The sequence below is a fragment of the Mobula hypostoma genome, chromosome 2 (assembly GCF_963921235.1).
Source record: "Mobula hypostoma chromosome 2, sMobHyp1.1, whole genome shotgun sequence".
NCBI classification, from domain to species: Eukaryota; Metazoa; Chordata; class Chondrichthyes; order Myliobatiformes; family Myliobatidae; genus Mobula; species Mobula hypostoma.
In genome coordinates this window covers 151,280,553-151,295,065 of record NC_086098.1, presented here as the reverse complement: position 1 = coordinate 151,295,065, position 14,513 = coordinate 151,280,553, and the positions used below count along the sequence as shown (strand labels likewise).

Sequence of the window (14,513 nt, the reverse complement as noted above, 5' to 3'; positions counted from 1 at the left end):
ATATATAAATCCAACTGTGCTTCTCAGATGACAACTTTCCCCAATTTTAACTCAGTCTGCTGTCATTGAATTGCACAGCAGCTCCTGGGAAGTTATTTATGAATTAGGTGGGAAGAGAAACAAAGCAGTAATATTTTTGAACCTTGACTATCATTTACTCTTCCATAGGAAACCATGCATGAGGACAAATGAGAGAGTCTTTGATCAGACTTATGACTTCATGGTAAAGGTAGAAATGGGCTGCAAGTCCCTATGAACTGCAACCAGTCACATCTCAGCTTAAGGAAAGAAAACAAAGTCAACCACAAAATAATACCTCTTAAACAATTAAAATTATGTTCAACTTTATCCTAACTAAAGCAAAGTAAATACATTTTCTTCAAAGCTTGGCTAATCCTTTTAAAAAGGTATTTTTTTCCTGATAGTTTCAATAAAAATGGTTCAGTGAATATTATTTATTATTTTGAAGCATTTTTTCAAGTTTGAGGTGGGCCATATTTGCTAACAAAGAAGGGAAATAAAAAGCACTACTTGACAAGATTTCCTATTTTTCAGTAACGGAATGTTATTTCTTCTGAGACTTTTTTGTAAATAAACATTCCTGGTAAACATAAAAAATGCAGACAAGAGTCACTGTAATACACCATTAACAAAAAGAAAACTGAATTATTATTAATTTTGAGGAGTGGCAACATCAATAATACAGGTAGACTATCCTGGAAGATGTTTAACATTATGAAAAGCAGTTCATTCCCTGCAATATACAATTACAAATGCAGGCACAGATTCCCAAATTTTATTTTGGGACAGTGGCGATATTAAGTCATTATTTCCCTAGTGATGGATATTTTAAATAACACAATTCAACAATTAATTTGTCTCAGCAACCTTACTCTGTGAAAGTTATAGCTTTTGTAATACACTATTCACAACAAAAGTAGTATTGCCACCAAAAATAAGGGTATTAGATATTTAAAGCTTCTTGGCTCCCCCACAGTAATTGGCACTGTTGTAGAGTCAGAGTTGTACAGCATATAAACAGGCCCTTCCCCCAACTAGGTCCACACACACTAATCCCATTTTTCTGAATTTGGTCCTGCTATGCCTTACCTATTCAAGTGCAATTCTAAATGCAGCGATTGTATCTGATATCACTATCACCTCTGCTGGTTAGTTCCAGATGTCAACCACTTACTATATAACCCTCAAATCCCATTGAAAATTCCTTCCTCTCTACTTAAACCTATGCCATCTTATATTTGATACCTTTACCTTGCATACTCTTTCCTAACAATGCCTCTTACAATTTTATACACTTCTATCAGGTCACCTCTCAGTCTCCTTTGTTCCAGGGATAACAAGCCCAACGTAACCAATCTCTCCCTACAAGTCCTCCAATCCAAGCAGCATCCTAGTGAATCCCCTCTGCATTCTTTTGAGAGCAGATGGGACAATTTGCATCATGCACTGAGGGGAAGAATACATGTTGGGAAATTAATCTGTTCTGGAATGTCAGCCAGACCGCTTGGTTGCTAGCATTGTCGAAACATTACAAGCAATGTTTTCATAAGTTTATACAGGAAGCTGCACCTGGATAAGAAAACAGACTCAAAAATGCATAATTGTCACCTTTTGATCAGTATAATGTTCATGATGACAGTTAAAAAGTACAAAGGAACACACACACGCGCGCGCGCACACACGCACACACACACACATATATATATATATATTCAGGTTTAAATTGTGAACAAACCCCCTTTCTCCCATTACCCCTGTTTTCTTACAAATGATGTTACTTACCAAGTCCAGTTAGAGAAGCCAGTGCACTGGACTGCGCCAGCTGTTTTGCAGGAGCTTTGTATCACATCAACAACAGGAACAACATGTTAACACTTTTTCAAAGTCATGATTTTCTATGGCATTGCAAAACTGTACTACTACAGCTGCTTTGCAAGGGAGAGAAGAAACATTATAAACAAAAAGATCCATTCAAGAGCACAGTGCTTCACATAACAGGCACATTTTAAAAACAATTTTATATTACCTAAAACAAAATTAGTTAGCATCTACGAACATGAAATGTAAGGCGTGCTTCTCTAATAATGCACCATCAACTAAGAAGGAATAAAAGGATTTTTATCTCATGTGGTATTTTAAATATGGTAGGAGATACACTTTTCAAAAATAAATCTTCTGATAATTTTCCAGCATTTAGGGAAGCAAGACCTGAAAATATAGTGAAATGCTGACATTAAAAATAAGTTTTACATCTCAATGTGGAAATACTATATATAGCAAATTGTTAAAGAGTAGGATGATTATATCACATTAAACTGAAATTAGATCAATTTTTGACCCTTAAAGTCAAAAGTGTGTACATCTTAAAAATATGCACTGCATTTATAATCCAAGAAACACAGTTCAGAGTTTACCACTGAACTATTGCACTGTGATTGTGCACTAATAGAGATAGATCACTGTAAATGTATTACACTATTGTGGAACACGACAAACTTAAATCCATCATGGTGATGATAAAACCAATCAAATCTTAATGGATATTGAAAACAGACTCCAAATTTGCTAAATTCAGTAAAGGGACCTGCAATTTATTCTGATTTGTAACCAAGAAAAAAAAACTGTATAAGAAATTGCATTAATTCCTGAACTATCAGGATAACTGCCGTAGTTTTACCAGAATAAAAGAAATGCATTCTTTTTAACTATTCACTTACTGAAATAATATTATAATAAAAAAGCTTCTTTTCGAATGGTTACACTTAATAACAGTCAGAAATATCAGAGATCCCAAAACTTCCTTCTATGGACATAATTTCCAGATCACAACAGCTGAAAACCTGTTTAGTGATGCATTTTAGACAAATATCATTGGTGTTTCAAGTATTGGGATATTTTGAAATTTTAGATTTTCAAATTTGGTGAGAGTATTAGTTTTGTTAACTGAAAGTATTTGCTTTGTGTACAGTAAAATCCCATTTAACCAAACCCTTGAAACAAAGAGAGTTGTAACTTAAAAAAAACAAACCATGAAACATCATTTGACTAATAGAGATCCTGAATGTCTTCTGAAACAATTAAAGAGATCAGTGATCAACCCTAAATAATTTGTAACCTAATTAAAATACACAATGCATGGGCATCTGTGAATTTCACACATATTTCTTTTAGTTTGCTATCTTGCTGCCAAGGAATGTATTCACATTACTGGTGCATGTAGTCAAGGGAATTCCTACAAGACTCTCTGCCAACAGACAGATTTGCATCCTGACATCTAGGCCGATCGTTAATCTACTAAACTGCTAAACTTTTGAACTATGCTTCAAAACTGTGGAATTAAGTAATTAAAAACTAATAAAGGACACACTCAGTTGACACTTTTAAACACCAGCTCAAAACATATTTAACTTTGCTTTTAACTAACATATTTTTATTTTGAATTTTTATTCATTTTAATGGTTGCACTTTATCTCATTGTAGAGCACTTTGAACCATCTGTACGAGAAGTACTCCATAAATAAGTTATTATTATTAAAATTTAGTTTGTAAACCATTAATGAAAACGCTCAGGGTAAAGCAATATTTTTTAATGTTTTGCGCTGTACTGTTGCTGCAAAGCACACGTTGCACGGCATATGTCAGTGATGATAAACCTTATTCTGATTCTGTTCTACACATCCCCGACCCACCTTCTCTCACTGAAAACTATCTTACAACTTTATATTTCCCCTTCTGACAGAGTCACAGGCCTGAAACCTTGACTGTTTCTCTCCTCACAGATGCTGCCTGACTGCTGAATTTCCCCAGCATTTTGGCGTTTTGTTTCAGAATTCTGGTACCTGCAGTTTTTAAAAAAATAATTTTCAGAAATCATTTATCAGCTTTACAGATTATAAAGAACTAAAAATTTTAAAAATACTGTACCTTTAAATAAACAGTTATTAATTTCATTTGTAGGCTATAATTTCATCCATTCCATCAATTGTGTATTCACACATATTTCAGATATCAAAACTATTTATGAATTCAGAATTAAGTTTAATATTTTATTTTTGTTTCATTTAGAGATACGGTACAGAACAGGCCCTTCTGATCCAACAAGCTGCAATGCCCAACAACACACGGATTTAACCCTAACCTAATCACACGACAATTTATAATAACCAATTAACCCACCAACTGGTACGTCTTTGGACTGTGGGAGGAAACCAGAGCGCTTGGAGGAAAGACATGTGGTTCACAGGGGAACAAACTTCCTTTTCACCGGAAATGAACTCTAAACTCTGATGCCCTGAGCTGCAGTAACGTTGCACTAACCGTTCCACCACCACTAGCATTAGTAGATACCACTGGCACACGTCAAGAAATCTGTTGTTTTGCAGCTTCAGTACATTGCAATACATATTATAATTTATAGTTTTTATTAAGAAATATATTTCAAAATTTAATTAATTTAGTACAAAAAGAACTCAAAAAGAAAATATATAGTGAGGTGCATGAGTTTATTGTCCATTTGGAAATGTGATGGTAAAGGGGAAGAAGCTATTCTTGAAACATTGACTAACTGTTATTCTATTTACTGAAGAATTAAGTTATGATGGAGAATGGAAAATAATTGTCAATTCATGGAATAAGGTAAAGAAGCATGAGAAGAAGCTCACTGATGCATAAACAGGTCAAATATTCTATTTAGTCAATGGAAAAATTACATATTCCTAATAGTTAAATTTATTGCTCTTAGCTTCCTATTTTTCTCATCAACCTTTGCCAACAAAATTAGCTCAAAGTGGAATAACTAATACAGTAGCAGATCTGCAGGCATATTTCACTCTATCTTTCTAAATTCTAACCTGACACATTTTGCATTTCTCGTTTTTTTAAAATTTACAGACGTAGCGCGGAATAGGCCCTTCTGGCCTTTCGAACCACGCCCAGCAAAGAACCGGTCAACCCAATCCTAATCCAGGACAATTTACAATGACCAATTAACCTACTAACTGCACATCTCTGGGCTGTGGGAGGGAACGAGAGCACTCGGAGGAAATCTATGCACACACGGGGACAATGTACACTCGGAGGAAATCTACGCACACACGAGGAGGACGTACACTCAGAGGAACTCCACGCACACACGAGGAGGACGTACACTCAGAGGAACTCCACGCACACACGAGGAGGACGTACACTCGGAGGAACTCCACGCACACACGAGGAGGACATACACTCGGAGGAACTCCACGCACACACGAGGAGGACATACACTCCACGCACAAACGGGGACGACGTACACTCGGAGGAACTCCACGCACACACGAGGAGGACGTACCCTCGGAGGAATTCCACACACACACGAGGAGGACGTACACTCGGAGGAACTCCACGCACACACGAGAAGGACGTATGCTCGGAGGAATTCCACGCACACACGAGGACCTACACTCGGAGGAACTCCACGCACACACGAGGAGGACCTACGCTCGGAGGAATTCCACACACACACGAGGAGGACGTACACTCGGAGGAACTCCACGCACACACGAGGAGGACATACACTCCACGCACAAACGGGGACGACGTACACTCGGAGGAACTCCACGCACACACGAGGAGGACGTACGCTCGGAGGAATTCCACACACACACACGAGGAGGACGTACACTCGGAGGAACTCCACGCACACACGAGAAGGACGTACGCTCGGAGGAATTCCACGCACACACGAGGAGGACCTACACTCGGAGGAACTCCACGCACACACGAGGAGGACCTACGCTCGGAGGAATTCCACACACACACGAGGAGGACGTACACTCGGAGGAACTCCACGCACACACGAGGAGGACATACACTCCACGCACAAACGGGGACGACGTACACTCGGAGGAACTCCACGCACACACGAGGAGGACCTACACTCGGAGGAACTCCACGCACACACGAGGAGGACATACACTCGGAGGAACTCCACGCACACACGAGGAGGATGTACCCTCAGAGGAATTCCACACACACATGGGGAGGACGTACAAACTTGTTTATAGAGAAGGCCGGAATTGAACGCCGAACTCTCATGCTCCGAGATGTAATGGCATTACATTTAACTGGTACACCACCGTGGCTTTGTTGGAATTCAGTCCACAATGGTCTGTCTCAGCTGGTGAACACTGAAACTAAATCAGAATCCTTGTTTGCTTCACTTCCATGTTCCACAAATGTTTGATTTAATGAGGTTTTACTGTAACATTTATTCACATCTGCCATTTTAATTGTAAATCTATATCATAGGGTGTGTAATACATGTGAGAAATGTTAATTTGAGAGTGGATTACTTCTTAGGAATAAATGCAATTTTCTTCAACTTTCTTTAGCATTTTAAATCTACTGTCAAGCAAAATAAAAAATGTAAATTGCAAAATACATCATGTCTTAAGGAATTAACACCTGTTCCAGACAATATGCTTCAACTTTTGTTATATTATACAATTCATTTAATTAAAAATACTCAAAGATTTCAAGTACCTTTAGTAGCTTTACGGTGGGCTTCTCTGGCAACATAATATATCTCTTCATTTGTTACTTCCAAAAGTACCTCTGTAAGCAGCATCTTCATCATTATCATCTGGGATCAAGATTTAAATAGACACCACATTAAAACACAGGGTCAGAAAGAAGCATAAGAAACTTGATAAAGGTGTTTAAGATGGTTAACAGGCATAGATTGGTTGGATAACCAGAGGCTTTTTCCCCAGGGTGAAAATAATTAATACCAGGGAGCATAATTTTAAGGTGAAAGTATAGGGTGGATGTTAAAGGTAAGTTGTGTTTTTTTTTATATACAGAGAGTGGTGGGTGTGTGGAACACCCTGTCAGGGAGCGTGGCATTGGCAGATACATTACAGGCATTAAAGAAACACTTAGATAGGCACATATGGAAGATAAAAATGAGGAGCTATGCAGGCGGGAAGGGTCTTGGAGTAGGTTAAATTTTGGTGCAACATCATGGGCCGAAGGGTGTGTACTGTGCTGTAGAGTTCTATGTTCTAAAGCAGAAAACAACCATTATTTTTAGAGATTTGGATTATCAGTGTACTGCATCAAACTTTTCATTTAACAATTCTATGTAGATACACCTGAACCTTGCCAGTGAAGCAACAGTGTTTGTTGCTTACCTGGACAAGTTTTCTTTGGTGATATCTATGACATGGACAGCCTTATTCTCAACCTATGTTGTTGCTGAGACTATGCTTTAAGGGACACCTGGTAGAGCACAACTATAATGTCGTCATGCTGGCTGAGCATCCCAATCACAAAGAATTTTCACACGCATACATCCAAACTGTTTCCAGGAACAACATTCGGCCAAGCAAATTCCAAAATATTTCTAAAATATTCACCTGAAGTAATTATAACCTTTACAAATGATGTCTGTACATTTCCACAAGGCAGCTTCCCATGCAGCAATTATGGTTTAATGGGCAATTTAAAAATTAATTCCTCATGCAACAAGGTGCAATATTCTTGGATTATTTACAGTAAAGATTATTTGCAACACTTAAGCTCGTATCAGAACATTGATTTCTAACATATGTTGAAGCTGGATACGACGAGGGAAAAGATTTAAAGGGGACCCGCGAGACAAATATTTCTAGTGTGTGGTGGTTATATTTAGTTTTTATTTTATTTAGAGAATCAGCATGGTGACAAGGCATTCTCAACCACCAAGCCTATGCTGCCCGATTACATATGTGACCAACTGAACAACTAGCCAGTACATATTTGGAACTTGTGAGGAAACCAGAGCACCTGGAGGAAATGCATGTGGTCAAAGGGAGAACGTACAAACTCCTTAGAGACAGCGACAGCTACACTACAATACTGCCCACATATGAAACCAACTGACAGACGAAGTGGTAGAGGCCGGTATAATTACGATACTTAAGGCGTAGGTAGGAACGGTTCAGGCGCAAATGGATCAAATACATGCAAATGGGACTAGCTCATGTAGGCAGCCCAGATGGCAAGGCAAGTTGGGCCAAGGGGCAGTTTCCATGCCGAATGACTATTAACACCGTGCACCCTACAAATAAACAGCAAATTATTGACAGCAACCTTTTTTTATTTCTGCACTAACTGTGCCTAAAGTGCCTGGCAGCTTCACAGCATTACAGTGATAAATGGTGGTAGTTGTGCTATCAATGGGCTAATTATTAAGTTGCACTGACAATAACTAGCAAAATGACCATAAGACACAAGAGCAGAATTACGCCTTTCAGCACATCGATCCTGCTCCTCAATTCCGTCACGGTTAACTTATTATCCCTCTCAACCTCATCTCCTGCCTTCTTTCCGTAACCTTTGAAGCCCTTGCTAATCAAGAACCTATTAACCTCCGTTTTAAAAGTACTCAATTACTAGGCCTCCACAGCCATTCTTGGCAATGAATTCCACAGATTCACCACAATCTAGCTAAAGAAATTCCTCCTCATCTCTATTCTAAAAGGACATCCTTGTGTTGAGGTTGAATCCTCTGGTCCTGGACTCCCTCACTATAGGAAACATCCTCCCACATCCACTCTATCTAGGTCATTTAATATTTGATAGGTTTCAATGAGAAGCCCCTCATTCTTCTGAATTCTAGCAAGTACAAGCCCAGAGCCATCAAGCACTCCTCATACATTTACCCTTTCATTCCCAGATCATTCTCATGAACCTCTTCATGTGTGCCATAAACAGAATCAAAATGACAATTTAAAAAATTGCAATTTGGAAACATTTTGTTTCTACTTAGCAAGTATGTAAATTACTTAAAAATTAATAATTGCTATGAAAAGAGATTTTAAATATTTTGGATAGTTGATCACATTATGACCCACACAGGGAAGTAAGTAATAGTATAAATTTTGCGAGTGTAAAGGATTTGATTGATTGGATGCATTAAAATTAAATTAATTAAAACAAAGTTGCAAGGAAGAAAAAAGCATGACTAATATTGTAGGAGGTGCAACAGTTATAAGGTTTAAAGAATATAACATCAGATTTTACAGCTATGATGCAGTGACACTTCACTTCCATAATTGTGAAGACATTAATTTCCCTTGGTCTGAATTCTATAATGTCTTTGCTTCTTTTCCATTTGGACTACTCCCCAACGGTTGACAAACGTTTACTTTTTTGGGGTTAACTTTGTTTCCTAGTTTGTAAGATTTAATGTCAAACCCAATGTGCAAAAAAGGTAATAGATCAACATGCCATCTGAAATTCCTTTTCTTCTTCAGTCATTTCAGGTTCGCTCTGTTCTTCCTGGGCTACAGGTGAAGGACTCCTGCTTTGTTTGTCACTGCTTTTGGTTTCAGTCGTTTCATATTCCTCTTCATCATCACTGTCCTAAAACATAAACCAGGACCCAATAAGTTAATATTTAAACTTGAAAGTACACAAGAGCAAAATAAGGACTTATTTTAATGTTTGATAATAACATTGCTATCAGAAAAATAAACACTAATAAGACATAGGAGCAGAATTATGTCTTTCGGCCCATCGAGCCTGCTCTAATATTGCTTCATGACTGATTTATTATCCTTCTCAATCCCATTCTCCTGCATTCTCCCCGTAACCTATGATACCCTGATTAATCAGGAACTCATCAACCTCTAATTGGCCTCCACAGCCATCTGTGGCAATGAATTCTACAGATTCACCATCCTCTGGCAAAGACTCTCCTTTACATCTCTGCGCTAAAAGGATGTCCTCATGCAAAAGTAAGTTGGACCACTGGGCAAAGTATTCATCTGATTTTATCTCCCATTTTTTTTATACAGTCATACAAAAATGTACACCAAAAAACAGGCCCTTTGGCTCATCTCGTCCATGCCGATCCATTTAATCTGCCTACTCCCATTGACCTGCCTCAGGACCATAGGCCTCCATAAAACCTACCATCCATGTATCTATCCAAACTTCTCTTGAACATTGAAATCGAGCCTGTGCGCACCACTTGCGCTGGCAGCTCGTTCCACACTCTAACGACCCTCTGAGTGAAAAAGTTTCCTCTCATGTTCTTAAACTTTTCATCTTTCACCCTTAACCTATGACCTGTTTATAATCCCTCCTAACATCAGTGGAAAAAGCCTACTTGCATTTATCCTATCTATATCCCTCGACTTTGTAAACCTCTATCAAATCTTCTATGTTCCAAGCAATAAAGTCCTAACTCAACCTATCTTTGCTTACACCTGGCAACATCCTTGTAAATTTTCTCTGTACTCTTTCGACCTTATTTACAACTTTCCTGTGGTTAGGTGACCAAAACTGCACACAATATTCCAAATTAGGCCTCACCAATGTCTTATACAATTTCAACATAACATCCCATCTCCTGTACTCAATACTTTTGATTTATGAAGGCCAATGTGCCAAAAACTCTCTTTACAACCCTATCTTCCTGTGACACCACTTTCAAGGAATTTTGGACCTATATTCCCAAATTCCTTTGTTCTACCACACACTGCAGTGCCCTACCGTTCACTGTGCAAGACTCTTGCTGGTCCTACCAAAGTGCAACACTTCGTACTTGTCTGCATTGAATTCCATCAGCCATTTTTCCAGTGGTCCAGGTCCCACTACAAGCTCTGATAGTCTTCCTCACTGTCCACTACACCCCCAATCTTTGTGTTATCCGCAAATCTGCTGTTCCAGTTAACCACATTATCATCCAGATCGTTAATATAATTCTTTATCCTTATAATTGTTGATTTTTTTTTTGTTGCATGTCATGCTCTGACCAACACCAGGGCAAATTTCTAATATATGTGAATATACACTCAATGCCCACTTATCAGTTACTTCCTTACCGTTGAGTGTATGTTCATGGTCTTCTGCTGCTATAGCCCATCCACTTCAAGGTTCAACATGTTCAGAGATGCTCTTCTGCGCACCATTGCTGTAATGCTTGATTATTTGAGTCGCTGTCACCTTGAACCTGTCTGGCTATTCCACTCTGACCTCTTTCATTTACAAGGCATTTTCACCCACAGAACTGTCACTCTTTATTTTCCACACCATTCTCTGTAAACTCTAGATTGTTGTGCATGAAAATCCCAGGTGATCAGCAGTTTCTGAGATACACCCTATCCTCGTTATATGCGGGGGATACGTTCCTCAAAGTTGACGCATAATGTGAAATTGCATAATGTGAATAATTATTTAAATGGAGAAAATAGGGATGCGTTCCAGAGGGCTTCCTAAATATGTTTTATCTATAATTTATTCACATTTTCATACCAATACGACACAAAAGCAGTACCACAAGACAACATTTGTATTATATTTCATCAATTTAAGGTAATATTCAATGTAATAAATCATAGAAAGTTAACATCCGAGGGTGTACAGTACTCACCAACAGTGGCAGGTGTGTTCGCTCCAGGAGATAAGTGGTTGTTGTGGTGTCGGGCAGCTTTACATGGATAAGGTGGATGGTTGTGGTCGTCAGGATCATATCAAGCACAGCAAGGGGTGAAGGAAGACTCACAGAACTCTTAGAACTGCCGGCAGCAGAAGGTGTTACCGATTTGAATGAAGTGGTGAGGGTTGTTTGCTTGGCAGCATTTTGTTTTAAATTTGCTTGTAGGGAAGAAGGGTTGACGGCAGGGAATGACTGAAATGCTGACTCCGTTCTATAAGTGGGTCCACATCCATCGCCATTTGTGCCAAGTGTTCCAACTTCCACCATTCCCTCACTGTTGGTAAACTCCCGGGATTTTCAAAATCGTCTGTTGCTTGCAGCATCTAAGATAGTTCGCGGTAAAAAAAATACGTACGCCTTGAATGTGGATTACACCTTGGTCGAGTGGTTGAATCAGCGATGTTGTGTTAGTCAGCGGGAAATGCACTGTTTTGTTAGGATGAATGCTGTCCAAATGTTTAGGATGGGCTGGCGCATTGTCAAGCAACAAAAGAACTTTGAAGGCAAGATTCTGTTCCCGGCAGTAGCGTCCCAGAGCTGTGTTACCTTCAGCTGATGCCACGCTGTTTATGATTTCCAACTTCTTTTTCAAGTGTTAAAGCGGTTCTCTGCCGCTCGACTGACGGCCCAGGACATGACATCGGACACTTAGGAGGCATAGTTAAATATTTCAAGCGCAAAATCACTGCACCGTAGGTAAAGCCAACAGAAGTTTAAGATCGCGCATCCACACCTTGCCAAAACCAATGTGAGAGTGGCGGGAGAGAGACTGTGAGGCGTGCGCACCTGACTTGTATTGGCGGGAAAGCGGTGCTTCTCATCCCAACAGTGAGACTCTGAAGTGTGCGCACGTGACTTGTATTGGCGGGAAGGCAGTGCTCCTCGCATAACTGTGAGTTTTGGACGCATATAACGAGACGCTGGTAGAAATAGATTCCTCGCATAACTGTGAATCCGCATTGTCTGAAGACGCATATAACGAGGATAGGGTGTACTCAAACCAACCCGTGTGGCACCAACAATCATTCCATAGACAGTCACTTGGATCATATCTTCCCTATTCTGATATTTTGTCTGAACAATAACTGGACCTCTTGACCGTGTCTGCATGCTTTTCTGCATTGAGTTGCTGGCACATGATTGGTTGATTAGGTACTTGCATTAACAAACAGGTGTACAATAAAGTGGCTCATTAGTACAAATGGCAAATAAAGCTGATCCATAAGTTGACCTTTGGTAATTCAGCAGAATGTTTCATGTCATTGCATTAAGGTTCTCTTCTCAAAGTGACAAAAAAAATTTTGAATAGTAAATAGTAAACCCTCCAAGCCAGTAACCCTGTTGCTCCGCACCTCAACTTTCACAAAGCACAGGCAATATTGTTAGTGGAAGTCTCTCTCATTAAAAAGACTTGCAAAAACCTGTAACCATTCTCTGTTGAAAAGCAAAATGCATGTACTTACAAATTTACTTTTGTGAGGCAACCTTGGTCCATCAGTTTCTTCAGGCACATCTTCGGGGTCTTTTTTGTGCTTCGATGACTGAGCCCGCTCTTTTTCTAATCGTTCTTTCTCAAGCTTTTTCTGCTTCTCCCGCTCCATCTTCTCCAGACCCTCGCGAATCCAAGCTGGCAGTGTTCTGCGTTTCACAGCATCTGCAACAAGGTGACATCGAACATTCCAGGTAAGACATGTGCGCAAAATTGGGAATTGCTTTATAAAATAGTACCGACACGAATGTCACATGAGCACATTATGCATATAGCAAGCAGGTAGTAAAATAACTGATATTATTCACAATACTATGAAATGAATTCTCGACCAGATTTCCTAATGTCAGCTATAACGTAAAAGGAAATTCTCACTACTATGGATTAGTTATTTCCCGAAAAGAAAGAAACAAAATGGAAAAATACCACAATAAGCGCCAGAACAATCAGAATGAAAACTAGTTATTTTATATGAAGACTACTAAAGGACCTGCAGGAACCTAAATTACATTGCTCTCAACTCAATATACTTAGGGCTGAAATACATACCAGAAAATTACCTAAAGATTCAACACAAATATTTATCTTGTGTAGAGAAACTGCAAATATAGCAGAGGTGGAATGTGAAAATGTCATAGTTTGGAAACAAATGCCACTGTTATTGGGGTTGTACTTTTGGGAAGGTACAAGGTGGTGAAAAAGTGTCAGAAGCCATTATTACTTCATGCGTGTCATACCTATTAGTCCAAAATGAAATGAAGCAAAGTTCAGCCATACCAAAAAGAAATGTTGCAATTGTAATATATAATAGAGAACTAACAGGTGGGATATCTGGATAACTGCATCGTTTCAATTTGGACCCATTTTTAAAAAAGTGATTATACAAGGACACTGGGACCAAATTAGACTGGATAAGTGTTTTAAATTACTAAGGAGTTTGACAAGGTGAATTATTATTATTGGAAAGCCGTCAAGAGACCCAAGAAGAATTTTAGAGGAATCTCTTCATACATAAAATGGAAAAAAATACAAAATTCAATACCATGTGAACAGTGGAAGTAGTGGATGTAGATTTGATTGCAACACTTAAGAGAAAATTGGATAAGTTCATGAAAGGGAGAGGTATAGTCCAGGTGTGGGTTGACGGGACTAGGCAGTTTGGCATGGACTAGATAGGCGAAAGGGCCCATTTCGGTGTTGTAGTGCGGTATGATTCCATAACTGGATGAAAAAAGCAATTGCCATTATGAAAAGAAACTTGGGAAGAAGGATGGAAGCTTGGGAAATGGACAGCAATATGTAATTGGAGAGTAAGAAAATTCCATTTGGATCAAGAAGTCATATTCGGTGTTGTAGACTGTAAGTTGGAAATACTCTTAAATATTATAAGAGGATTCTTGTATTGATTGCTGTAGCTGTTTTTGTAGAGAGATGGGAAAATTCCAAGAAATACTGTCATAAGATTCCTGCTTTCTGTCACGATACCCTATCAAACTCCCTTCTCTAACCCCACCTCAGATACTTCTTGTCATTATTTAC

At 38.9% G+C, this 14,513-nt stretch overlaps 1 protein-coding gene across 3 annotated transcripts in view; it reads right to left on the bottom strand.

Annotated features, from left to right (window-relative positions):
- Window positions 1-14,513, bottom strand: part of pnisr (PNN-interacting serine/arginine-rich protein) — a 46,904-nt gene that overhangs the window by 13,180 nt on the left and 19,211 nt on the right. For 2 of the 3 annotated variants that reach the window (XM_063040885.1, XM_063040884.1), the window contains exons 6-9: window positions 12,949-13,139; window positions 9,271-9,405; window positions 6,541-6,640; window positions 1,804-1,857 (exon numbers count right to left, since the gene is read on the bottom strand). In XM_063040885.1, coding sequence (XP_062896955.1) covers window positions 1,804-1,857; window positions 6,541-6,640; window positions 9,271-9,405; window positions 12,949-13,139 — 480 coding nt within the window. Of the gene's footprint in view, window positions 1-1,803; window positions 2,230-6,540; window positions 6,641-9,270; window positions 9,406-12,948; window positions 13,140-14,513 lie in introns of all 3 variants that reach the window. The other variant, XR_010017041.1, reaches the window with a different exon arrangement.